The sequence below is a fragment of the Mesoplodon densirostris genome, chromosome 20, assembly GCF_025265405.1.
Source record: "Mesoplodon densirostris isolate mMesDen1 chromosome 20, mMesDen1 primary haplotype, whole genome shotgun sequence".
Taxonomy (NCBI): domain Eukaryota; kingdom Metazoa; phylum Chordata; class Mammalia; order Artiodactyla; family Ziphiidae; genus Mesoplodon; species Mesoplodon densirostris.
The window spans coordinates 22,178,063-22,203,515 of NC_082680.1; the positions used below are offsets into that span (position 1 = coordinate 22,178,063).

At 38.8% G+C, this 25,453-nt stretch overlaps 1 protein-coding gene across 1 annotated transcript in view; it reads left to right on the forward strand.

Moving 5' to 3' along the window:
• Positions 1-6,375: 6,375 nt before the first annotated feature.
• Positions 6,376-25,453, forward strand: part of TNKS (tankyrase) — a 181,380-nt gene continuing 162,302 nt past the window's right edge. The window contains exon 1 of the mRNA XM_060085705.1: positions 6,376-7,081. Coding sequence (XP_059941688.1) covers positions 6,409-7,081 — 673 coding nt within the window. The 5' untranslated portion in view covers positions 6,376-6,408. The remainder of the gene's footprint in view (positions 7,082-25,453) is intronic.

Here is a 25,453-nt window from a genome sequence, read left to right on the forward strand (position 1 = left end):
TAATATTCCATTGTATATATGTGCCACATCTTCTTTATCCATTCATCCGATGATGGACACTTAGGCTATGAACATTCGGGTGCATGTATCTTTTTGAATTAGAGTTTTCATCTTTCCTGGATATATGCACAGGAGTGGGATTGCTGGATCATACGGTAACTCCATTTTTAGTTTTTTAAGGAACCTCCATACTGTTCTCCATAGTGGCTGCACCAATTTACATTCCCACCAATAATGAAGGAGGGTTCCCTTTTCCCTACACCCTCGCCAGCACTTATTATTTGTAGACTTTTTGATGATAGCCATTCTGAGCAGTATGGGGTGATCCCTCATTGTAGTTTTGATTTGCATTTCTCTAATAATTAGCAATGTTGAGCATCTTTCCATGTGCCTGTTGCCCATCTATATGTATTCTTTGGAGAAATGTCTATTTACATCTTCTGCCCATTTTTTGATTGGGTTGGTTTTTTTTATATTGAGCTTTATAAGCTGTTCGTATATTTTGGAAATTAATCCCTTGTCAGTCACATCCTCTGCAAATATTTTCTCCCATTCCTTAGATTGTCTTTTCAGAAAATCTCCCTATTTTAAGGTCAGCTGATTAGCAGTCTTAATTCTATCTGCAACCTTGAATCCACTTTGCCATGTAAGGTAACATATTCACAGATCCCAGGGATTAGGACATAGCTATCTTTGGGGCACTATTATTTGGCCTACCACGAGCTCCAAATATAGATATAAAAATGAATGTTGGATTGTTCTATTATGTTTTCTCTGATACAGGGCCTTTCATTTGTTGGGTTTGCATTTTCTCTCTCATGCTGTAGGCCCCTCTCATGTATTTGGTGACTTATGGTGGTAAGCTCAACTTCTGTGGGAGATTTCTTCAGACATCCATATGTCACTGACCTCAGGAACCATGGCTGTGTTGGATTCCCTTGAGGGGGCTATGGTGGACTCCCACACTATAGCCACTGTGATTTCTCAGTACTGTGGACAGAATGTTTTGAGGGAGAAATGCGCAAAGTTCCAGGCTGAGCATCCCTTCTTTGCAGAGTCTCCACCCCCCACTGCACCCAGCACACACATCATGACTACAGCCAGGAGGGAATAGCTGCCTTTCCCCTTCCGGTTCCCGAGATCATTAGACCTTCCTTTAAGACACTGTGAAAAAAGAAGTATGTACGAGAGGCTGCGTATCAACATTACTGGGTGAAGAGGAACCTGCTTGTTAGTAGACAGGCAAAGCCAGGGCTGTCTCCCAGGTGCCTTTAATGTCCCATACCAGAGGCCTTCTCCGGTTTTTGATAGTAACCGTTGACATGTACATAGCATTTAGCATGTGCCAGAAGCTCTTCTAAGCACGTGGTATATGTTAACTCATTTATTTCTCACAACTCTTTTTTTTTTTTGCAGTACGCGGGCCTATCACTGTTGCGGCCTCTCCCGTTGCGGAGCACAGGCTCCAGACGCGCAGGCTCAGCGGCCATGGCTCACGGGGCCAGCCGCTCCGCGGCATGTGGGACCCTCCCGCACCGGGGCACGAACCCGTGTCCCCTGCATCGGCAGGCGGACTCCCAACCACTGCGCCACCAGGGAAGCCCTCTCACAACTCTTAATATCCCCACCTTGCAGATGGGTTTACAGAGGTTGAATAACTTCTTCTGGATTATTCAATGTTTTATTTTGAGCAACATCTTCAAAACAAAGACGATATGAAGGAATGCGCAACAAGAGAAACTGCACACACACACACACCATTTAACTCAAACAGCTTTCACTCATTTATTTCCTTCAACAAGTCAAACAATGCCAGCAGGCAAGAGGAGTCAGCGCCTGGAGAAGCGGGTGGAATCCTGTTCTGGGATGGACTAGTGCCTCTCGCTCCCTCGGCTGCCACTTATTCCCAGCCAGTAGGTCTGGTGATCTCTGCTCCCAGAGTTCTTTGCTCCAATCTCCACTGGAGGTAGGAGATGGCTCACCATCACTATGCGGGAGCCTGCAACCCCTGACAGTCGTAGGAATCAACACTCAACAAGGCTTGGCTGGCTGGCCCTGTGTTCTGACTGGGGAGGCTGAGCCCTCCAGGTGTGCCTCACAACCTATTGGTTAGCAGCGGCATCAGCCCTATTCTAATTGGCTACATGCAAAGTTTCGTAAGCCATCATTACATATTACATCATTACATATGCATTATTGGCTAGTTACATCATTCCTCATCAATATATTCCAGAACTTTTGGGAACTTTTCTAAACACGTTTATGAACTTGGGAACTTTTCTAAACTCGTTTATGATGAGGTATTTATCTTTTTTGAGGGAGGAAGCCACATGCTAACCCTTAATGAGGTATATATATACGATTTTAATTACTTTTGGAAAAAATGTTGACAAGAAATGCTTTGGGTGGGAAAGCTCGTTTACCATTTTTAAAGTACAGCAAGTAGGTTTTTATTTATCTCTGTTAGAACATAGGGTGGGCCATCCTTTAATCACACACAGCTAGACAGTTGACAAAGCTAGGATTCATATCCAAGCAATCTAAATGCAGAATCCACATTCTTAACTACTGTCTTATATTTATATTGCCTCTCTGCCTGGAACTAACACTCCTGGCTCAACTCAATACTCCTCCCAAGTGTACAGACCATACTCGGAGAAAAGCCAAGTTATCAAAAGGGCAGACTACGGGTGTCTTGTGAGCAACATCCAGAGGACCCTGCTGTGTAAAAGATATAAAGCTACTGGAAATTTCCAAGGTGGGGGATGCTAATAAACTAATATATAGGGGATCTTTAAATTACTATAATTTTCCTGCCTTGTAATAGTTGCTTTGCTTTTTACATAAAATTTTCTCTGATACAATGTGGTTGGCATGATTGCAGCTGTTGGAATTATTGCCCACCTATAGCTTTACAAAAAAAGGTTCTCCTGGGTTTCTGGATGAAACTTCAGCTAAAAATTCTCTTAGCTTAGTAGTAATATCTTCATAGAGAAATCTGGGCCTTTGGCACCATGGGCATTAAATGACATAAGGATAACATGATCTTTTTCTAAGGCCCAGGTGAGGAAATGGCACTGCCTCAGCCAAACTATAGCTTTAGCTTGTGCTGTGGTTGCAGAAGAGGCATTGCACAGAGCATCAAACAATAAGTGGACTTAGTAGATTGGAGCCACTACCAGTGAACGTGAATGTGGAACAGATTACTGGGAAGCATATGAATGGAATAAACACACCAAGTCTAATTGAAATATGGAGACCGCACAAGTTCACGATAGTGTAATTTACAAAGTGTGTCCTTTGGGGGAAAAACGAACATCACAACACGGTCCAGAAGGTGAGTGACCTTTGAGTTGGTGGCTCTTTCCTTTGTATCAACAACACGGCTTAAGAGAGTGCTATGTGCCCACATTTTTATACCACTTGGACATGATTTTTCTGAAAACATTTTTGAAAATGGTAAGATGCTACACAAATTTGATCTGCAACAATTATTGGAAACAGTCAGGGCCTGTATGAAATCTTGAATTTTCAGATGAAGAAACAATTCAACCTGATTTTTCTTTGCCTAAGATTCCTGTTACATGTAAAATAGTGGCTATTTATTTCTAGTCATTATCTTTGTCATAAAGGAAGTTGTGAGGAGAGCTACCGATAGTGGCTATTAACACTTTATGTATGACACGTAAGAGCATGAAACTAACAATCAAGGTGTGCTTACAAAACACCCAGGACTTTTTTTTTTTTTTTTTTTTTGCGGTATGCGGGCCTCTCACTGTTGTGGCCTCCCCCGTTGCGGAGCACAGGCTCCGGACGCGCAGGCTCCGGACGCGCAGGCTCAGCGGCCATGGCCCACGGGCCCAGCCGCCCCGCGGCATACGGGATCCTCCCAGACCGGGGCACGAACCCGTATCCCCTGCATCGGCAGGCGGACTCTCAACCACTTGCGCCACCAGGGAGGCCCCACCCAGGACTTTTAATCCTCATGACAATGCTACAGTAAAATCAGAATTTTAGAATGACAGAGCTGAAGCATATCTACCAAGACTAGCCAACTAGTAATCATGAGAGATGTGATTCAATCCCAGGTTTGTTTTACTATAAGCTTTGCTCTTTTCACGAGGGTATAGTGCATCCCTCATGGAATTGTTTAGCTATAAAAGATCAGGTAATGATATCTGCTTTTTCATGTTTAGAGCTCAACATTAGTCCATATAAAACCTAACCTTATAAATACTTAATGTTAAGTACTTTTACTACTTTCCAGTGGAGGGGGAAAAAGCAATTTCCATTTGATTGAATGCATTTTCAGACACAGTTTACCAGTAGAATAGTTTCAGGCAATTCAGCCTTTTTTGTGTGTGTGTGTGGTACGCGGGCCTCTCACTGCTGTGGCCTCTCCCGCTGCGGAGCACAGGCTCCGGACACGCAGGCTCAGCGGCCATGGCTCACGGGCCCAGCCGCTTCGTGGCAGGTGGGATCTTCCTGGACCGGGGCGCGAACCCGTGTCCCCTTCATCAGCAGGCGGACTCTCAACCACCGCGCCACCAGGGAAGCCCAATTCAGCCTTTTTATCTCAACCAGCAGAAACTTTAAAATTTATTTTGCACTGATAAACAGACATGCTAGATGCATTTTGAATTCGGGTGAACATTACTACTTCTTGTGATCTATGAGTAACTGGCCATCAGGGTACCAGGTGAGATAATTCCTATGTTTCCCATTCAGGGAGAAGGTCATAGTCAAGGGGGCACAAGGTGAGTCATGGGCATCTAATGCATCATGTTGATTCACCCCCGCTCCTCAATGCCACCCTCTGTTGTGCATTATGATTCAAAACCAGGATAATGTGTGTTGTGGACAGATTTTAGTTACACCAATGGAGTCTTGCTATCCAGCCACACATTTGTCAATATGTGAACAACAGCACAAATTTATAAAACACATGGATAATGTTAGAGTTATAATCTGCAGCCCCAGACTAGATGACAATAAATGTCACTCATAATATTATGTTCCTGACCTTGTTGTATTTAGATGGTAGTCCTAAAGAAACTTACCTATTTATGTGGATGGGAATATTAGCATCACACTTATATTTCATAATGAACCTGTGAAAGAACAATTTATCACATAGTTTAGTATTCTGCGAAGCGAAATTTCTACTTGACCCATCTAAATCTTGGGTTTTTCTTAAGACACAGATGCTCCATTTGTGTCCTCTCTCTTGGAATAATGCTGTTTGTCTAAATTTCCAAAATGCCTAGTTTACTATTAAACAGGAGGCAGGAAATGCAGACCTTACTGAGATTATCCCATTCATTGGTACATTTCTTTTGATGGTAGACAAAAAAAGTAGGTATAGGCAGAGGAAAAAGAGAAAAAGTAATTGCTGAAGAATGGCTTCTGAAGGTGAGTGATGGATGGAGAGCAGTCAGGTTTTTATGTTAGTTTGGGAGGGGGAGGGAGGAGGGATGAGAGGAACAGACATGAGGTCAGCTAAAAAGAATTCAAAAGAAAGGAACATATTCATAATTATCTGGGTCAAGCTTAAGGTGAGAAATAAAAGTACAGAGATAATAGAATAGAAAAAACCACAATTTTAATAGCTAACATTTATTGAACTATTAATTCCATTTTGCAGAGGGGAAACTGAGACACAGAGGGGTTAAATAGCTTGCCCAAATTGACATAGCTCATTCACGACAGAGCTTGAATTTCAATCCTGGCAATCCGAACCACTATTTTAAAATGGGATATTAACGAAGTACAATACATAAAGTAAAAACTCTCATAGAGATGGGATAGACCAAGGGATTAACTGGGTGGGGGGCGCGGGGAGGGGAAAAAAACTGCATTTCAAAAAAAATTTACCAATGGGCTAATTATAGTTGTGCTTTATTAACGTACGGAGCACTCTGTATATGTTAGCTCATTTAATCCCGCTAACAATTCTGTGAGGTAGATACTAGTCCATTTTTCAGACAAGGGCACTTGATATTTGATAAACGACACACACCTTGCACAGAGTTCCACCTCAATAGCAGGCTCTGGAGCAAGAAAAGGAAGACTGAAGAAGACCTGGCAACTGAACGGAACAGGGCAAGGTAAGCAGGCTGAAAAGTGAGAAAGGTAGGAAAAGCTTCCCATTTAAGCCTAGGCTGGCTCCAGCTTTCAAATCTCCCCGGCCAGCCCGCCAAGGAGTCACAAAGCCCGCCCCTCAGCTACAGGGCCACGCCCCCTTCCGCGGCGGTTCTCGGAGCTCCCAATACTTCCCGCCCACTCTTTGACCCCGCCCACCGCTCCAGCATCATTTCCTGTGCGCTGGGTGCTAATTGGTCCAGCAGTCGGAAGTGAGGGCGGGCGGTGGGGCCGTTGCCGCAGTGACAGTGCTGGGGGAGTCCGAAGATGGCGGCGTCGCGTCGCTCTCAGCATCATCACCACCATCATCAACAACAGCTCCAGCCCGCCCCAGGGGCTTCGGCGCCGCCGCCGCCACCTCCCCCCCCACTCAGCCCCGGCCTGGCCCCGGGGACCACCCCAGCCTCCCCTACGGTGGGTGGCCTGGCCCCCTTCGCCTCCCCGCGGCACGGCCTAGCGCTGCCGGAGGGGGATGGCAGTCGGGATCCGCCCGACAGGCCCCGATCCCCGGACCCGGTTGACAGTACCAGCTGTTGCAGTACCACGAGCACAATCTGTACCGTCGCCGCCGCTCCCGTGGTCCCGGCTGTTCCTGCCTCATCTGCCGTCGGGGTCGCTCCCAGCCCAGCCGGCGGTGGCAGTAACAATTCACCGTCGTCCTCTTCTTCCCCGACTTCTTCCTCATCTTCCTCTCCATCCTCCCCCGGATCGAGCTTGTCGGAGAGCCCCGAGGCGGCCGGAGTTAGCACCACAGCAACATTGGGACCTGGGGCAGCAGGACCTGGGCCAGGGGTCCCAGCAGTGAGCGGGGCCCTCCGGGAACTGTTGGAGGCCTGTCGCAATGGGGACGTGTCCCGGGTAAAGAGGCTGGTGGACGCGGCAAACGTGAATGCTAAGGACATGGCCGGCCGGAAGTCTTCTCCCCTGCACTTCGCTGCAGGTCAGAGACTTTGAATTGTTTATTAAGGGTTTTGGTGTTGGGGACGGGGGTCCGGGTCGGGAAAGAAAACAAGTTATTTTGATGGAACAATGGGGGCGTGGTTATGGTTCTTCAACACTTCTCGGGAAGACTTGAGGTTCCTTTCTTTAGGTGGTGCCTGGGTGACGGGGGGGCGTGGTAGGGGAACGTGTGAATCCATTCTTTTTAGTGTTTGCACAGTGATCCTTGTACTCATCCCCAAACTCCTTTACTGGTACTCAGGATATGGGTATACTTAAACTTTTTCATTTACTAGTGTGCAGGAATAAAGTTAGATCTGAACAGTCTTAGAGTAGTTTTGTCGTTTGTTTGCTAGTTTATTTCGTTTTTGCAAGAGTAGGTCCCAGGAAGACAGTACAGACCAAAAGAAGTTTAATGTAACTCGACAAGTGTAGAAGTAGCTATCGTAGTCTTAGTGAGCCAATGAGAGACATAAATGAAGTTAGTGAAACTTTCCCCCCTTTTTCAAGGAGTTTACAGTCCAGTTGGGTAGATCGAAAGGTGCCTGTGTGAAACAACTGGAGAAGACTATTTGGATGCATTATGTGATGGCGGAAGAAATATAGGCCTTGAAGTTATGGACACTGCTGTTTGTTAGTTGTGTAACAGACAATTTACCTTATCTCAATTGCCTCCATTTTCTGTTGGGCAAAAGTGATATACTGAGGTTGTGTGAGGATTTCGTGAGAAGCATCTGGCGCGTAAGTTCTCCCCCCAAAATGCTAATTCCTAAACACTGGACCACTACACACTTTTGTCTTTTTTTTTTTTTTTGAGCAAGTAGTTGACTATTTTCTTTTAAAAACACATAACATATTTTTATAAAATACAGAGAAATATAAAACAAAAAGGACCATAATCTCACTGCCTAGATACCTACTATTTTTTTTTTTTTTTTTTTTGCGGTATGCGGGCCTCTCACTGTTGTGGCCTCCCCCGTTGCGGAGCACAGGCTCCGGACGCGCAGGCTCCGGACGCGCAGGCTCAGCGGCCATGGCTCACGGGCCCAGCCGCTCCGCGGCATATGGGATCCTCCCAGACCGGGGCACGAACCCGTATCCCCTGCATCGGCAGGCGGACTCTCAACCACTTGCGCCACCAGGGAGGCCCTAGATACCTACTATTGATATTAAAAAAAATAAAGGTAGGGCTTCCCTGGTGGCGCAGTGGTTAAGAATCAGCCTGCCAATGCAGGGGACACGGGGTTGAGCCCTGGTCTGGGAAGATTCCACATGCTGCGGAGCAACTAAGCCCATGCGACTGCCCTCTAGAGCCTGCGGGCCACAACTACTGAGCCCGCACGCCTAGAGCCCGTGCTCCTCAACAAGAGAAGGCACCGCACTGAGAAGCCCGCGCGCCGCAACAAAGAGTAGCGCCCTCTCTCTGCAAGTAGAGAAAGCCCGCGCACAGCAACAAAGACCCAACTCAGCCAATCAATAAATCAATAAATTTATAAATTAAAAAATAAAGGTAATGTTATATACATTAGAAACGTTACATTAAAAATGTATGTGTTGTATGTACATTGTAAAATTAATGTAGTATAGAAATATATACAATGAAAAAGCAACACACACACACACACACACACACACACGTAATACCCTGAAGATAACTTCTGCTAAGTTTCTTGCTGTGTTTCTAATGTATCACTCCTTCAGTTTTTTCTGTTAATGGTAAAGCATATGTTAAGAACTTACTAAATACATTATTTTTACCACAACTTGGAAAATATTTTTATCTTCATTTTATAGATGACACAAGTGGAGCACATACTGCTTAAATAAGCCCAAGTTCACTGGAAGTAGTGGAACCTGGATTAAAACTTTGATTTTAGAGTTTGTGAAATCAAGTTTAAATAATTATAACTTATACCAGGTTTAAGGTCACTTTTCTTTTTTGTGAGTAATTTTGATGGAGTTTCTACTTTGGCAGTGTTTGGGGGGAAGAAGTAATTGGGGGCATATACTCCAGGAATAGTGTTCACACATTTTTTTTTTTTTGCAGCCCATACTTAGCAGTATATTGTCACCCACACACAAACTGAATCAAAATTTCAGGAAACAATTCTATCCGTTGCTACATGTGTTGCACTCTGATATTTTATATCCTATTCCATTTCCTTTCTTACAAATGCTGTTTGTGATCCCATTAATGAGTCATGATCAACAATATGAGAAACACTTACAGGAAATCATTATTAGACGGCTGAATCCTTGAAATGTAGCCACTACTGTTAGGAATGTAGTGAATTGAGTCATAAACAGGCTTCCATTTAAGTAGATGCATGCTCACGGTGTTGCTTATTTTAGATGAAAAATCATTTCTTTTTCTTTAGGCCAAATGATAGATCTATAATGAATGAAACGAGACCTTTTGCGTTTGCAGACTTTATTCCATATTTGACTATTTTAACACATTGTTTCACAGATCTTGTCATTTCTCACAATATTGCATTACAAGTAATCACTAACAGGTGATAGATAGTTATATTAATTTGGGTAATAATGTACTTATTTAGGATTAGTCACACATAAAATAGTGCTTATCTCCCAAATCACATCTTCTGTTTGCCACAATAGTTACTTTATATTCTGTTTTAGTTTTATGTGTACCCAGATAAGCTAGAAGACAAACAGTAAAACAGTCCTGTAATTATGTTATAGTTATGAGAACCTAATCTTGAACTGGCTTTTTTAGAGAAAAAAATAAGTTTTTTAGTTCAGTGTGGAAAACAGAACAAAAACAGTCAAACTCTCCATGGTCTAAAAGCACAACACCCATGCGTTCATGTTTGTGTTCCTAGCAGTAAAGCATTAAAACTTTGTTAAATCTAGTCTTCTCCATCATGTGTAGCCTGGATGGAGAAGTAATTCTCAGTTGACTATAAAAGTAATTCTCAGTTGACTATTAGTTGGTTAGAATGCTAGTCACTGAATGTCATGGAAGAGCTGTTTTAAAGATAGGAAATTGGTACAATCCCTTGGATGGAAAGGTTTAAAATTTGTAGTTCTTTTGTTGCACGAATCTTTTATTACTTATCATAGGTTGGTGTTAAATACTGACACAATTTTCAAGTGGCAGGTAGTCCTTACCCTTATGGAGCTTCAGTCTAGGTGGGAAAATTAAATAACAACAACAACAAAACCCCACAAAGTGTATAACCTAGAGTGACAGGAAAAGTACACTATACTCTCTTTTGGAGCAGACAGTAAGGACTCTTGTCTTGATTTTAGATCATTTAAAGAAGAAGTGTTTCTAAAGAGATTGTTTAAAACAGGCATTTAAAGGATGAGTCCAAGCTAGCCAAGCAAAGATGGGAAGGAAGAATGTTAATTAATGCCTTTATTTCCATTAAATATAAGTATAGTTCTATAGAATGAAATGAAACCATTTTTAGGACTCTGAAGTGGTATGAACTCATACTCATATTTAAATCCTTATGCTTTTTTTTTTTAACCATAATTCTTTCCAGCAGCAGAATTAAGAATCCTTTCTATCCCACTGTGGATTGTGATAATTATTAGTTTAAAATGTGGCTTAGAGACAGTATTAATAATGGAATCACCCTATCCACAACTAGAAACATAGTCTTCAGTTTCCACTGTTGATACAGGTTCTTAAAGTACTATTTCTAATACCTTCTTAAGATAGCCATATCAAAATGATCCAGTCTTTTATTGTTGACTAGAGTTTATATAAGACTTTTTCTTCTACAAGTAAGATCCTTGACCCTGGTTTTCTATTGTTCAAAGGATAGTAGTCAAAACTTTAGAAATAGCATTAATTTAGAATGATATATTTCCTGAGTTCAGTTCCTAGTAGTGACATATTTTTGTTAAGGGACCAGTGTATTCTGAGGACGTCTCTCTTTTTTTTTTTTTGGCGGTACGCAGGCCTCTCACTGTTGTGGCCTCTCCCGTTACGGAGCACAGGCTCCAGACGCGCAGGCTCAGTGGCTATGGCTCACGGGCCCAGCCACTCTGCGGCATGTGGGATCTTCCCGGACTGGGGCACGAACCCGTGTCCCCTAGCGTCGGCAGGCGGATTCTCAACCACTGCGCCACCGGGGAAGCCCTCATTGTAGTTTTGATTTGCATTTCTCTAATGATTAGTGATGTTGAGCATCCTTTCATGTGTTTGTTGGCAATCTGTATACCTTATTTGGAGAAATGTCTATTTAGGTCTTACCCTTTTACCTTTCATTTCTCATAAGGCAGGAGTTAGGAAAGGTTTTCTATATATGGCCAGACAGTAAATATTTTAGGCTTCGTGCCCTCTGTGGTCTCTCTTTAAACTGTGTCAACTGGTCAGCTCTGCTTTTGTGCTATGAAAGTATCCATAGACAATACATAAATGAATGGGTGTTGTTATATTCCAATAAAACTTTATTTATAAAAATAGGTAGTGGCCATATTTGGCACAAGTGTTGTAGTTCGCTGATCCCTGTCATAAGACATTGTCTGTGGTATTTTTTATTTTCATTTTTGTTTTCCTTCTTGTTTAGTCTTTACTTCTGAAATAACCTTTTCTTTTATTTTGAATTATTTTCTGAGTTCTGTCATCTTATTTCTAATTCACATATGCTAGTTTTTCATATCTTACATCATTTTCACATTGTGTTTTAGCTAATATTGAAATAGTAGAGCATAATTTTGTCTTTTTTGGCCATTTTCTTCTAGTATATTGTCTATAAGGATGCTATTCTGCTCAAATTCTTCTTATAAGAACTTTACATGGGATTTGACCTCATTTTTTTTCTACCTCTCATTTTTACAGAAATTAATTGCTAAGTAATTTCAAGGATAAAAATAGAGGTCTGAGATGTTGAGGGTAACTCCCCTTGTCCTTCCTCCTCATGTTGGACATGCAGGTCTGACCTAGAATAGATGAAGTCTCACAGGAAGGTCTGCAGGATCATCTCTTACAGTAGTAGCATTTAAATTATGAAACATCATTTTATATCTTAGTTTAGATAGCCTACATGCCACTTTCTAGAGAGCCTTTACCAGAGACATTGTGCTAAGGGCGTTTTATAGATAAGATGTCTTCCTCATAGTCTGTTTACATAGAAGTTTTAATAACAAGAAGTTTAGTCACCTGCCTTTTTTTTTCCTCCCCTGGGGCATCCCTTTTGTTCCTAAGGAACTGAATAGGTCGCAGGCTAGGTGTGCCTTCCTTCCAAACCAGGCGTGATTCTTTGGCAGTTAAAAGGCCAGAGAAATATATCTGGAGAATAGAAGACATATCTTTAAGGACCAAGTTGTCAGCGTAACTATGTTTTAAAAAAATGGTATCTTAAGCTTAGAGCCCAGGAGAAGAAAAGTGGTCAAGGAATGTAAATCATGCTAAGAAATGTATTTTATTTTAGTATTAGGTTTTAGGAAGGAATCAACATCATCATGAGTCTTGCGATGAAATGCAGTTGAAAACACTAGAGTAGCTTATTCTTAAATGTATTTAATAGCCTGCTTTTGCTTCACGGACAAAAAAAATGTTTCTGGTAGTTGGTTGTAAAATATGTGTGAGATACGATTGAAGACACAAGAGCCTCTTAAATTCTTATTTTTCCTGTATGTCAGGGTACTTGAAGTTACTTTGGTCTAAGTTTATTCTTCTGACAGGAACACTCAGAAACGTGGGATGTAGCTCTGATCTTGGGGGGCCTAATACCTGTATCATCAATGTGGAGTCATAATAAGAACTGAGTAGTGTGGGTGTTTTGGGGATTTATACTAAAGCCTAGGTGCTCAAGATAACTTTGAGGTTCATTTTCTAATAATCATTTGATTTTGAGTGATTGAGGAAAGTTATGAGTGTTTTGTTTTTGTGTGCCTACTGGGTTTTCCTTTTAAGGCTTCATCAGATACTCAGGATTGCTTTTCCCTGCAGTGAATTGCCGGGTTCTTTGTCAAGTGGAAACTTGTTTTGCCTGTTGGTTCAGGAATCTGTGTATAAAATTAAAATTAAAGTAGTGTGAGCGTAAGCCTTTTTTTTTTTTTTGAGACTTTTTTTGGATGTATCAGCTCCCTATTCAGTTAAGATTTGTCATTTTTGTTTTAATTGTAGAAAAAGGGGAAATAAAGTGATGTAAATTTTCCTCTCCCTTTTGCCTTTTCAGTTGAACACTAAACTAATCGTTGGTTGCAGATGTTTGTTGGTTTGTTTGTGTGGACTTGCAACTTTTTTCATTGCGGTAGATTAAAAAAAGAAGAAGCAATCTTTATTAACTACAAACTGAAAAAAAATTGTTTTAAATTTACTGATTGACCAGATCTTTGAAGCCAAGGTCCCTGTGTCATCAGGTATGGTTTAAAAATAATCTAAACCTCCTGATGCCCAGCTGTAATGCTTTGGAAAAACTACGATATATGTATGTATATTATGAGCCATAAAGATCAGATGCCTTCATTCTGGTATATCCACCAACCATAGAAACCGTTTTGACGTTCTCATCCATCTTGTTAATAAATAAGATATACAGTTCTCCATTTCCAAAACTCAGGTTGTTCTCATGTTGACAACGGAAAATGGGTTTTTTAGAAAGAAATGACATGGGATTACAGTTGATAGCTACATTTTAGCTATTTTTTTCTAATATCTTGAGAAGAGATGCCAAGCTATGCTTTTGTCTTTGCAGAAAAATGTTCTCTTTTGGAAAGAAAGAAACAAAAAAACCTTTTGGACAAATTAAAAAACTTCTAGCAAGCTATCAAAAACTTGGTTGCCCTCCCCCCCCCCAAAAAAAAATCCACAAAATTTAACATTAGGAAAGTGTAGCTGTTATCTTGTTGGAATTTTATGAAAGCAGATAAATTTGAGGTAAATAATAGGAGAAGTTCAGTGTTTAGTGAAATGTTCATGGTATGTGCTCTATAAATATTTAAGCAGATGAACGTTGTAAGTTAACACTTCTGATTTCTGATATTCTGTCTTTCTTAAATGTGTAAATGGCGATTCTTATATATTAGTCTAGTTCTTTGTCATCAAAGTGCTTTTACTGCTCTGTTGGCATATAAATGAATAAATTTAGTATTGATATTGTTGCTAAATAATAGTAAAAACTAATAAAAATAACAACAAAAAAGCTTTCAAGTGAATTTTGCACTTTCCCTGTGTTATTTAATCTTTACAGCAATCACACGAGATAGGTTTTAACTCTGTTTTACAGATGAAGAAACCGAGACTCAGGGTGTCTTGTCTAAGATCACATAGCTGTTAAGTGATGGAGCCAGATTTAAACCCCTATCTGACTGTCCTAAAATTGTTTGGGTAATCCTACTCAAATAGAAAGTTGGTAGCAGTAAGAAATCAACTCTTTTGAGTCATTTTATTATTTGACAGTTTGTTATTGCCTTCTCAAATTTGTTTTCTGAAAATCTAAGTAATTGTACACATTTTGGAAAGTTCAGTAGAAAGTAGTTCATCATCTCACTACCCCAATGCAGCTAATAATAGTCATTTTGGCATCTTTTCCCCTAGCTTCTTTCCTAGACATTTAAAATAAAGCAAAACTGCATATAGATGCTCTCTTAAAACATGACTAGGATTTGATTGAGACCGTGCTTTTAGTAAGTAAGCTGTTGGAACATTTGTGATTAATAGAATATTGGACTCTGATCTTTAGATCAGTTGCTAATTAAACATAAAAAGTGTAATTGGAAGTAATCTTTGAAGAACCTCATAGTTTAATGGAAGAAGCAATTCCTTTCTTTGAAAAACTACTTAAATTTGTTAAAAAATCTCAAAGATAAGCTGCTGTATGCTTTGATTCATGGAAGCAGTCAAGAAAAAAACCATTTTGAACAGTAAATAAAGCATATGGGAGTTACAACAATTTGAAAGTTTAATGCCCCTGAACTGATAGTTTAAAATGGCTAAGATGGTAAATTTTATGTTAAAGGTATTTTACCACAATTAAAATTTTAAAAATGGGGATGGATGTCTATCATAGTGTGCATTATGGTCTCTGTTGTCCTTAGAGAGAACTCATTTCTTAATATTACCAACATGAAATATGGAAAGTAGCATATTTAGCAGCGCTACGTTGAGGATACCCTTTCATCTCTTTTGTTAATTCACATTTTTGAGAGTCACTGTAGTCCTTCTTTGGCAGTATGAAACTAAGTATTCATGAGGTGTTTATGGAAATTCAAAAGAACTTCATGCAGCTTGTTTAATTAACAGTCACTGAGACAATTTCATAGTGTGTTTCCTCCCTTTGGTCTTTTTTCAGGAATCTGGCATGAATCCTAAGGTTTTATAGTGGTTCAATGACAACTCAATAGATATAAGTGCTATAAGGAGCAAGATGATGGAATGGCATCAGTTCCTGCCCTTGCAAAAATTTATAATCAAAATGAAGTAGTTCTCAAACTTTAGATCTCAGGACTCTTTTACACTTATAAAAATAATTGAAAGACTTTTTGTTTATATATATTATATCGATGGAGATTTATATTAAGAATTACAACTGAGAAAATAAAAAATTCTATTCTTTGTTAGAGTAAATCACACTTTCAATGAAAAGTAACTATTTCCTAAAACAAAGATTAATGAGAAGAGAGGCATTACTTTACGCTTTGCTAGTCACGTTAATGTCTGACTTAATAGAAGACAGGCAAACTCTCATCTGCTTCTGCATGCCATTTGTTGTGCTTTATTATGTAGATTGAAGTATATTTAGAAAATCCTGCTTTAAACAGATATGTAGTTGGAAAGGAAGGAATATTTTAATAGCATTTTCAGATAATCTTAGATTTTTTTGTTTGATACTACACCCAGACTTGACAAGTAGTAGTTTCTTAAAGGTTAGTTGCAGTGTGGAATCTGAAGCCATATCAATAAATTTTTCATACTCTGTTATGTATGAAATGAAATCCATTGGTCTATCTTATATAAATGGATTTTATAGCTATACACATTTAAGTATCGAGAAACTTTTAAGCTCATGGTGGCAGATGCAGGTTTTACAAAATTCTCATTTTTTGCTTGAAAGCTCAAATTTTATCATTGGGAGCAAATACTGTTTGTTGTTTTCCTTGAGGTGACAGGCTCACTTTGTTCATTCTTGAGAAAATGTTTACCAAATACACAGGTCAGACGGAGCTCAAACGGTCTCATAAGTGTTGTTCCTCAAGACAACCATACTTTGGTGTGTAGCAGAGTGCTTAATGTGTATTTCTTATTTTGCCACAAGAATATTAAAAAAGATATATATTCAAGGGTTGGAATTTAATAAAATTAGTATTTACATTTTCATGAAGGACATTCTTAAGTGAAACTGGTGGCTTTTTTTTTTTTTTTAAACTGTGAGGGCCTGGTGGTGAAAAATTCAATGACTAATATATGTCCATATATGTCACCTCTACAGAATACAATGACTGTATAGTTTGGTGCCACTGTTTTGGTTCATGCCAAGATGCCAGCAGTTTCACCTACCATTGCTTTTGCACTATCATGAGCACCATGAGTACATTTTCCAAATGTCCAACACATGATGTTATAAGATCTTGCACTATAACTGTCTTGACAGCTAAAATCATCTTAATATTATTTTGTAAATGGTTTTGACTTCTCAGACCCCCAGAAAGTGTCTCAGGGATCATCAGGGTCCATGGACCACACTTTGAAAACTGCAGAGCAGTTTTAATAGATATTAATTTTGTTAACATTCTTTTGAGAATCTGATAATAGATATGGACATTTTCCCCAGAAAGATATACTTAAATAGCAAATTTTACATGTAATTTTCAGAGGATTATAAACTTCCAGAAGCACTAGAGCTATGGTTCTCAAACTTTGCATCAGAGTCACCAGGAGGGCTTTGTTAAAACAGGTTGCTAGGCCACACTCCCAAGTTTCTCATTCAGTTGGTCTGGAGTAGTCTAGGAATTTGCATTTTTGTGTTCATTCTCTTTGGTACTTCATGAACCCTTATTAATCTGAAATTTTACATTTTCCTTTAATTATGAGACATCCTGTCATTATTTCTACGTATATCTTTCCTCTCTTCCAATCCTCTGTCTTACCTGTTTCTTCTCATTCTCTGCTTCTGTTTATCCCTTTCAGATATTTTTGGGGGAAGTTCTTCTACCAGTTTTTCCTTAGGAATTTCGCCTTTGTTTCTATTATTATTTCAGTCAATTTATTGTATTCTTTATTTCTCCTGTTATATTTTTCATGATAATATTTCCAGTTGGTTTTACTTGGTAGATTTTTGTTCTCATGTTTTCAGTATTCTCCAGTTTTTCTCTAGCAACATTTAATATGCCAATTTTAAATGTCTTTTTTTGGTCTGTTAATTCTGCTTTCATTTGCTCTTTCATGGTACTTGCACTCCTCAGACATCTTATTATTTTCTGCCGTGAGCTTATATTCCCTTGGAACTAACAGCTATTTGGGCCAATATTGCATTTGTTTAGGAGGATGAGTTTTGATGGGGGTCCGGTTTAGGACTGGTGAAAAACCTGTGTTCTAGGTTTTGGTTCTCCACGTGGTCTGAGGCAAATAGGGACATGCCTCAGGGTAGAGAGGCTCTGGATGGTGGTTACATCCTAGTTGTTGAGGGTTTCACTGAGCAATTACAAGGTGAGTGCTATCACCGTCATCACCTTGTCATCACCTCGTGTAATTGCCTACTTGGGAGTCCACCTGTACTTTCCTTCCCACCTCAGCCAAGTTCCAGTATTTAACCTTGATGTTACCCCTTCTCTTTTGGCTAGAGGTGTGCTGTAGATACTGCTTTCATATTCCACAGCACAGGGGACAATGTGATAATGTTGAGGAGTGAAAAGGACACAGATCACTTTTCTCTGGCCTGTCTTCTGTCCAGGATAACTGACCTGCTGCAATTAAGCTGATGTTTCTTCCCACAATGGCACCCAACCTTTTTTTTTTTTTTCTTCCCAAGGAGGAATGATTTCTTACAGTGTATTTTGTTTGTTTTGTTTTTTTAAGCTGGAATCTGGGATTTGTCTTTTACCCTTTTGCTTCTGCTGATTTCCCGATGTTTTTGGAAAAAACACACATTTTTAACTGTGCTTGCTAATGAAATACTTCTTTTATCTGAGTATAAATATCTTCCTTTCTAAATCAGGTTCTATAAAATGGAAAAATTAATTGGTCAGAGTCCACCTTTGACAAATGAAAAATATATGCAACTTCATTGCTTTATAGAAGTCATTTTGTAGTTTGTTTTCTAAACTTATTTTAGAAATAACAGGGAATATACTCTCTTATAAGTCTTAACCATGACTTCTGATCTAATGAAGTGTAAAATAGTTCTTTATTTCAAGGCTAATAGAGTTAGAAGAAGAAGCAATTATGACTAATGTTAAGTAGAAAATGCATGTTTCTTTGTCATAGAACATTTCTTATAAAGTAAGCAGAAATCTATTATTAGGTACCTACAGTTCTGTGTATATTGGACTGCATAAATTTAACCCAGTGTATAGAAAACCTTTGACATTTTAAAGAATATATCACAAGACTTTCAAGACTTTCCCCAACTACCAGCTTAGAGCATAATACTGTGGCATATAATTTCCTTCATAAAAGTAGTAAAACTGAAAACTTTAAAAGACTAGAAGATAGGCCTGTACAAAAAAGTTAATAGAATTACCCATCATGTTGAGAGGGCTCTGCTCTGCTAGGTACTCCTAATTTTGAGGCTGCCTCCTGCACATCAGCCAAGATACAGGTGTGATTCAGATTATTTTTCTTCCAGTTTTATTGAGATATAATTGACATATAGCACTGTATAGTTTCAGATGTACAGCATAATGATTGATTTACGAACATCATGAAATGAGTACCACAATAAGTTTAGTGAATATCTGTCATCTCATATAGATAAAAAATAAAAGAAAAAGAAACAAATATTTTTTCCTTGGATGAGAATGCTTAGGATTTACTCTCTTCATATATAACATAGAGCAGTGTTAATTCCGTTTGTCCTGTTGTACATTACATCCCTAGTACTTATTTATCTTATAATTAGAACTTGTACCTTTTGACGATTTTCATCCAGCTCCCCCTCCTGCCACCCCCCACCGTCTCTGATAACCACAAATCTGATCTCTTTTACTATGAGTTTGTTTACTTTTTAAAATAGTTATTTATTTAAATTTATTTGTTTGTTTGTTTGTTTTTGGCTGTGTTGGATCTTCGTGCTGCGCACGGGCTTTCTCTAGTTGCCGCGAGAGGGGGCTGCTCTTCATTGCTGTGTGCGGGCTTCTCATTGCTGTGGCTTCTCTTGTTGCGGAGCACTGGCTCTAGGTGCGCGGGCTTCAGTAGTTGTGGAGCACGGGCTTATTAGTTGCTCAGTGGCAATGGGATCTTCCTGGACCAGGGCTCAAACCCGCGTCCCCTGCATTGGCAGGCGGATTCTTAACCACTGTGCCATCAGGGAAGTCCTTGTTTACTTTTTAAATACAATTGACCCATGACATTATATTAGATCCTTGTACACAACATAGTGATTCGATATTTCTATACATTACAAAATAATCAGTTATCATTTGTCACTATACAAAGATATTACATTGTTATTGACTGTATTCCCTATGCTGTACATTTCATCCCTATGATTCATTTATTTTGTACCTGGAAATTTGTATCTCTTAATTTCCCTCATCCCCCAACTCCCTTCTCCTCTGGCAACCACCTGTTTGTTCTCTGTATCTGTGACTCTGTTTCTGTTTTGTTATATTTGTTCATTTGTTTTGCTTTTTACATTACATGTAAGTGAAATTATAGCGATATTTGTCTTTCTCTGTCTGACTTATTTCACTTAGCATAATACTTTCTACATCCATCCATGTCACAAATGGCAAGATTTTCTTCTTTTCTTATGGCACAGTAATATTCCTCTCTCTGTGTGTGTGTGTGTGTGTGTGTGTGTGTGTATAATACCTTCTTTATCCATTCATCTGTTGATGGACACTTAGGTTGCTTCCATGTCTTGGCTATTGTGAATATGCTGCAATGAACATAGTGGTGCATATATCTTTTTGATTTAGTGTTTTTGTTTTCTTCAGAAAAATACCCAGAAGTGGAATTGCTGGATCATATGGTAGTATTTTTGAGGAACCTCCATACTGTTTTCCATATTGGCTACACCAGTTTACATTCCTACCAACACTACACAACAGTTCCCTTTTCTCCACATCCTCACTAACACTTGTTATTTGTTGTCTTTTTGATAATAGCCATTCCAACAGGTGTGAGGTAATAGCTCATAGTGGTTTTGATTTGCATTTTCCTGATGAATAGGGATGTTGAACAACTTTTAATGTGTTTCTTGGCCATCTGTATGTCTTCTTTGGAAAAATGTCTGTTCAGGTCCTCTGCCCATTTTTAAAATTGGGTTGTTTGTTTTTTTAATGTTGAGTTGTATGAGTTTTTTGTATATTTTAGATATTAACCCCTTATCAGATACATCATTTGCAAATATCTTCTCCCATTCAGTAGATGGCCTTTTCATTTTGTTGATAGTTCCCTTCATTGTGCAAAAATTTATAGTCTGATGTAGTCTCATTTGTTTACTTTTGCTTCTGTTTCTCTTCCCTGAGGAGACACATCCCTATCGCTAAGACTGATGTCAGAGAGCGTACTGCCTGTGTTTTCTTCTAGCAGCTTTATGGTGTCAGGTCTTACATTTAAGTGTTTAATCAATTTTGAATTTATTTTTGTATATAGTGTGAGAAAGTAGTTCAGTTTGATTCTTTGGCATGTAGCTGTCCAGTTTTCCAGCATCATTTATTAATTTTTAATTCAGTACAATTATAAGTTACTGTGTTTAATGGACCTCTAGAGATGCTCACGGATATCTAGAACTACTGGTATTAAATTGGTGAATGATGACTTTGTTAGCTGGGAAAGAAAAGTTACTTTAGGAACCTTACAGCTATTGCATAAATGTGTCTTGGCTGAAATTTGTTTCATTGAAAGTAATTTTATTGTCATTGTTAAGGTTTTTTTTTTTAATGTTTTTATGGGGATGGAGGTGGATTAGTATGCTTAAGAAAGTAACCAGGTTATTCTGATATTTTAGGTTCAAGTTTTTCCTAATGTTTTTTGAGAGAACAGTGAACACGTCTCATCTGTCACCAAGTACCTTTTTATCTTCCCCAACTTACTTTCTGTTATTTCTTCTGTCAGGAAAATAGATATTATATATATATAAAGTTCATGAGTTATTTTTCTAGACAGTCTCAAACTTATTTTATTGTTACTTTGAGTGTCTTTTGAGTATAATTTTTTTGCACTTAAGGAAAAAAATTATGAATAAGTATATGTGAGAGATGCAGTATAAATTTTTTCATTGGTTTTATAAGCGTAAGTCGATGAATTTAGCAGTTCAAATGATATATAGTGCTTGTGGCTTTGCTGATAGTCCAATTAGGTCGAAAGAGTCTTTAAGCTATGACTTTGCTACTATAAATAAAAACATCACTTTTTTTTTTTTTTTTTTTTTTTTTGTGGTACGCGGGCCTCTCACTGTTGTGGCCTCTCCCGTTGCGGAGCACAGGCTCTGGACGCGCAGGCCCAGCGGCCATGGCTCACAGGCCCAGCTGCCCCTCGGCACGTGGGATCTTACCGGACCGGGGCACGAACCCACGTCCCCTGCATCGGCAGGCGGACTCTCAACCACTGCGCCACCAGGGAAGTGCCAAAACATCACTTTTTAATACTCCAAACACTTTAGGTTTTTCTCCTTTTATTAAATTTTAGAATGCATTGTTGTTATTTACAAGATTTAATATTGCTCAAGGTTGTTCCTTTGAAGCTTTAAGTTTAGGCAGTTTAAAATGCTGAACACAACTGAAGCAAATTACTGTCTATAAACTCAGACCTAGTGAATAGATACCAGTGACCTTACATTTGATATTGAAACGTTTTTGAGTGGTTTTAATTGAAGCTCTAACATTAGAATAAGAAACTTGTTACGTATATTGGGTTTAGGTAATGTGTAATGAATTTAGGTTTTCCTCCAGTGCCAGCACGATGCTTTCCACATAGTATATTTTAAAATTTCTTTGAATATGTGAAATAATGTAATTGTTTCTCCTACTGCTTAGGAGAAAGAATGTGCTGAAATTTACAAAAGAGGTTCCTATTACTTAGTTTGGTTGGGGAAGAACAGTTCATCAGTGTGTACTTTTTATTGCTACTTGCTTGCCCTGCTGAAATTCAGACTCTGTTACTTATGACTCAGAGGTTCTGCATGATCTGGTTTTACTGACCTTTCCTAATGCACCACTGCCCCTTCCATCCCCAAAGCAATGAAAACCTTAAAATACCCAATAGTCCTTGACAGATATGCATAGGGTATTAATGGAGAAAAACACAAAATAGAAGAACATAAGAGACCTCAATTGAAGGAGAGGTATATCATACATATGGATTAGAAGACTCGGTATTTAAAATTTTCAACTTTCCAGAATTAATTCTAATCAGTAAGCTTAAAAAAAAACCAATTTCAAACAGGCTTCTTCATGGAACTTGAAGATATTTATATTGAACATCAAAAAACAGTAATAGCCAAGATAATTTTTTAAGAGGAACAGAGTGGATTGACATTGCCCTACTCAATATCTAGGCTTATTTTGAAGTTAAACTATTGAACAAACAAACTGATGGAAGAGAAAATATATGGAAAAAATAAATTAGATCTTTAACTCACACCATACTTACAAGATCTAAATGTGAGAAGCAAGATTATAAAAGTAATCTCAAAGAAAATGTAAGAAAGTATGTGAATAGGAAAGATACTTTAAAGATCACATAGGAAGCACAAACCATGCTTCCTATGTATGTAGGGAAAGATTGTTTAAATTTAAAACTTGTCTGAAATCAAACACAATGTAAACAACGTTTAAAGACAAGCCATAAACACAGAGAATATATTTATAATGCGTATAACCAACACAAGATTGGTGTTCAGAATATATAAAGAACTCCTACAAAACAATAAAAAAAGACAAATGAAAAATTGGGCCAAGATATCTGTCTGATAGCTGACAGATGAAACTTGAATTGTCAGTAAATATATGAATAGATGTTTGTATCAATTTGCATGGATTCAGCTATAGATATTCCAGAACTCAACTAACAGAAACTTAAAGCCTAAGGACATTTATTTCCTGCTTGACAAGTCTAGAGGTAGGAAGTTCAAGAGTTGGTCCAGTACCTTATGAGCATAGGAAGGATCTATGCCATTATTTTCATAATTCCCTTGACCTTCTCATCATGGTTTCAGTGGCTTCAGATGTCACCACCTTTTATGAGAAATTTTCTAAAAATAGAGAGGAAAGGAGAAAAGAGACAGGGACCCTCTTCCTTCATACACCTTCTCTTAATGGGGAGAAAAATCTTTTCAGAAGTTTCTAGATTTTCCCTTCTGTCTCATTGCCAGTCACTGACAGAGAGGAATGAAATCACCTTTCTGGATTAGAGTAATCAGGAGTCACTCCCTGGACTGGGGAAAGGATTGCCTTCTCTTAGCATATATGGTCTGTCCAATTCCTGAGCAAAATTGAATTTCTGTTTGCCAGCAAGAAAAGGGGATAATTAGAAAAAGCATTTGACAAAATTCAAATCCATTTATGATAAACAGTCAACAAAGTGGGTATAGAGGGAACATAACTCAACGTAATAGAGGCCATATATGACAAGCCCACAGCTAACGTCATACTCAATGGTGAAAAGATGAAAGCTTTTCCTTTAAGATCAGGAACAATACAAGGATGTCCGCTCTTGCCACTTTTATTCAACATAACATTAGAAGTCCTAGCCAGAGCAGTTAGACAAGAAAAAGAACTAGAAGTCATCCAAATTAAAAAGGAAGAAGTAAAATTGTCACAATTTGAAGATGGCATATTATATATAGAAAATCCTAAGGGCTCCATCAAAAAGCTTTAGAATAAGAAAATTCAATAAAGTTGCAGGGCATAAAATCAATACATAAAAATCTGTAGCCTTTCTTTGCACTAATAATGAACTATCAGAAAGAGAAATTGGGAAAACAATCTGATTTACAATTGTATCAAAAAGAATAAAATACCTAGGAATAAATTTAACCAGGGAGGTGAAAGACCTGTATATTGAAAACTGTAAGACATTAATGAAAGAAACTGAAGGAAACAAATAAATGGAAAGGTATTCTGTGCTCATGGATTGAAAGAATTAAAGTTGTTAGAATGTCTATACTGTTCAAAGCAATATATAGATTCCATGCAACCCCTATAAAAATTCCAATGGTATTTTTCACAGAAATACAACAAACAAGTCTCAGATTTGTATGGAATCACACAAAAGACTCCAAATAGCCAAAGCAGTCATGAGAAACAAGAACAAAGCTGAAGGCATCACACTCCCTGATTTCAAACTACATTACAAAGCTAAAGTAATGAAAACAGTGTGATATTGGCATAAAAACAGACACATAGATCAATGGACAGAATAGAGAGCCCAGAAACAAACCCATGCATATATGGTCAATTAATTTATTACAGGAGCCAATAATATACAGTGAGGAAAGGACAGTCTCTTCAGTAAATGAGATTGGGAAAATTGGACAGCTACATGGAAAAGAATGAAACTGGACCACTGTCTTACACCATACACAAAAATTAACTCAAAATGGATTAAAGACCTGAATGTAAGACCTGAAACCATAAAACTCCTGGAAGAAAACATAGGTGGTAATCTCCTTTACATAAGTCTTGGTGATGATTTTTTGACTCTGCCACCAAAAGCAAAAGCAACAAAAGCAAAAATAAACAAGTGGGACTACATCAAACTAAAAAGCCTCTTCATGGCAAAGGAAACCATCAACAAAATGAAAAGGCAAACTACTGAATGAAAGAAAATATTTGCAAATGATATTTCTGGTAAGAGGTTAATATCCAAAATATGTAAAGAACTCATGTTGAGGGGCTTCCCTGGTGGCACAGTGGTTGAGAGTCCACCTGCTGATGCAGGGGACACGGGTTCGTGCCCCCGTCCGGGAAGATCCCACATGCTGCAGAGCGGCTAGGCCCGTGAGCCATAGCCGCTGAGCCTGCGTGTCCGGAGCCTGTGCTCTGTAACGGGAGAGGCCACAACAGTGAGAGGCCCGCGTACCACAAAAAAACAAACAAACAAACAAACAAACTCATGTTGAAAACAATGACGGAAGAATGTGTTTGCGTGCGCGGGTGAATTGAAATTGAGTAGTCAGTCAAAGTCTCTCCTAGTTGTTACTTTTTGGCTGAGAATTGGATGACAGAAGGAGCTAGGCATGTGAAGATCTGGGTCCAAGGTCTTCAGGCAGAGCACACAGCAAGT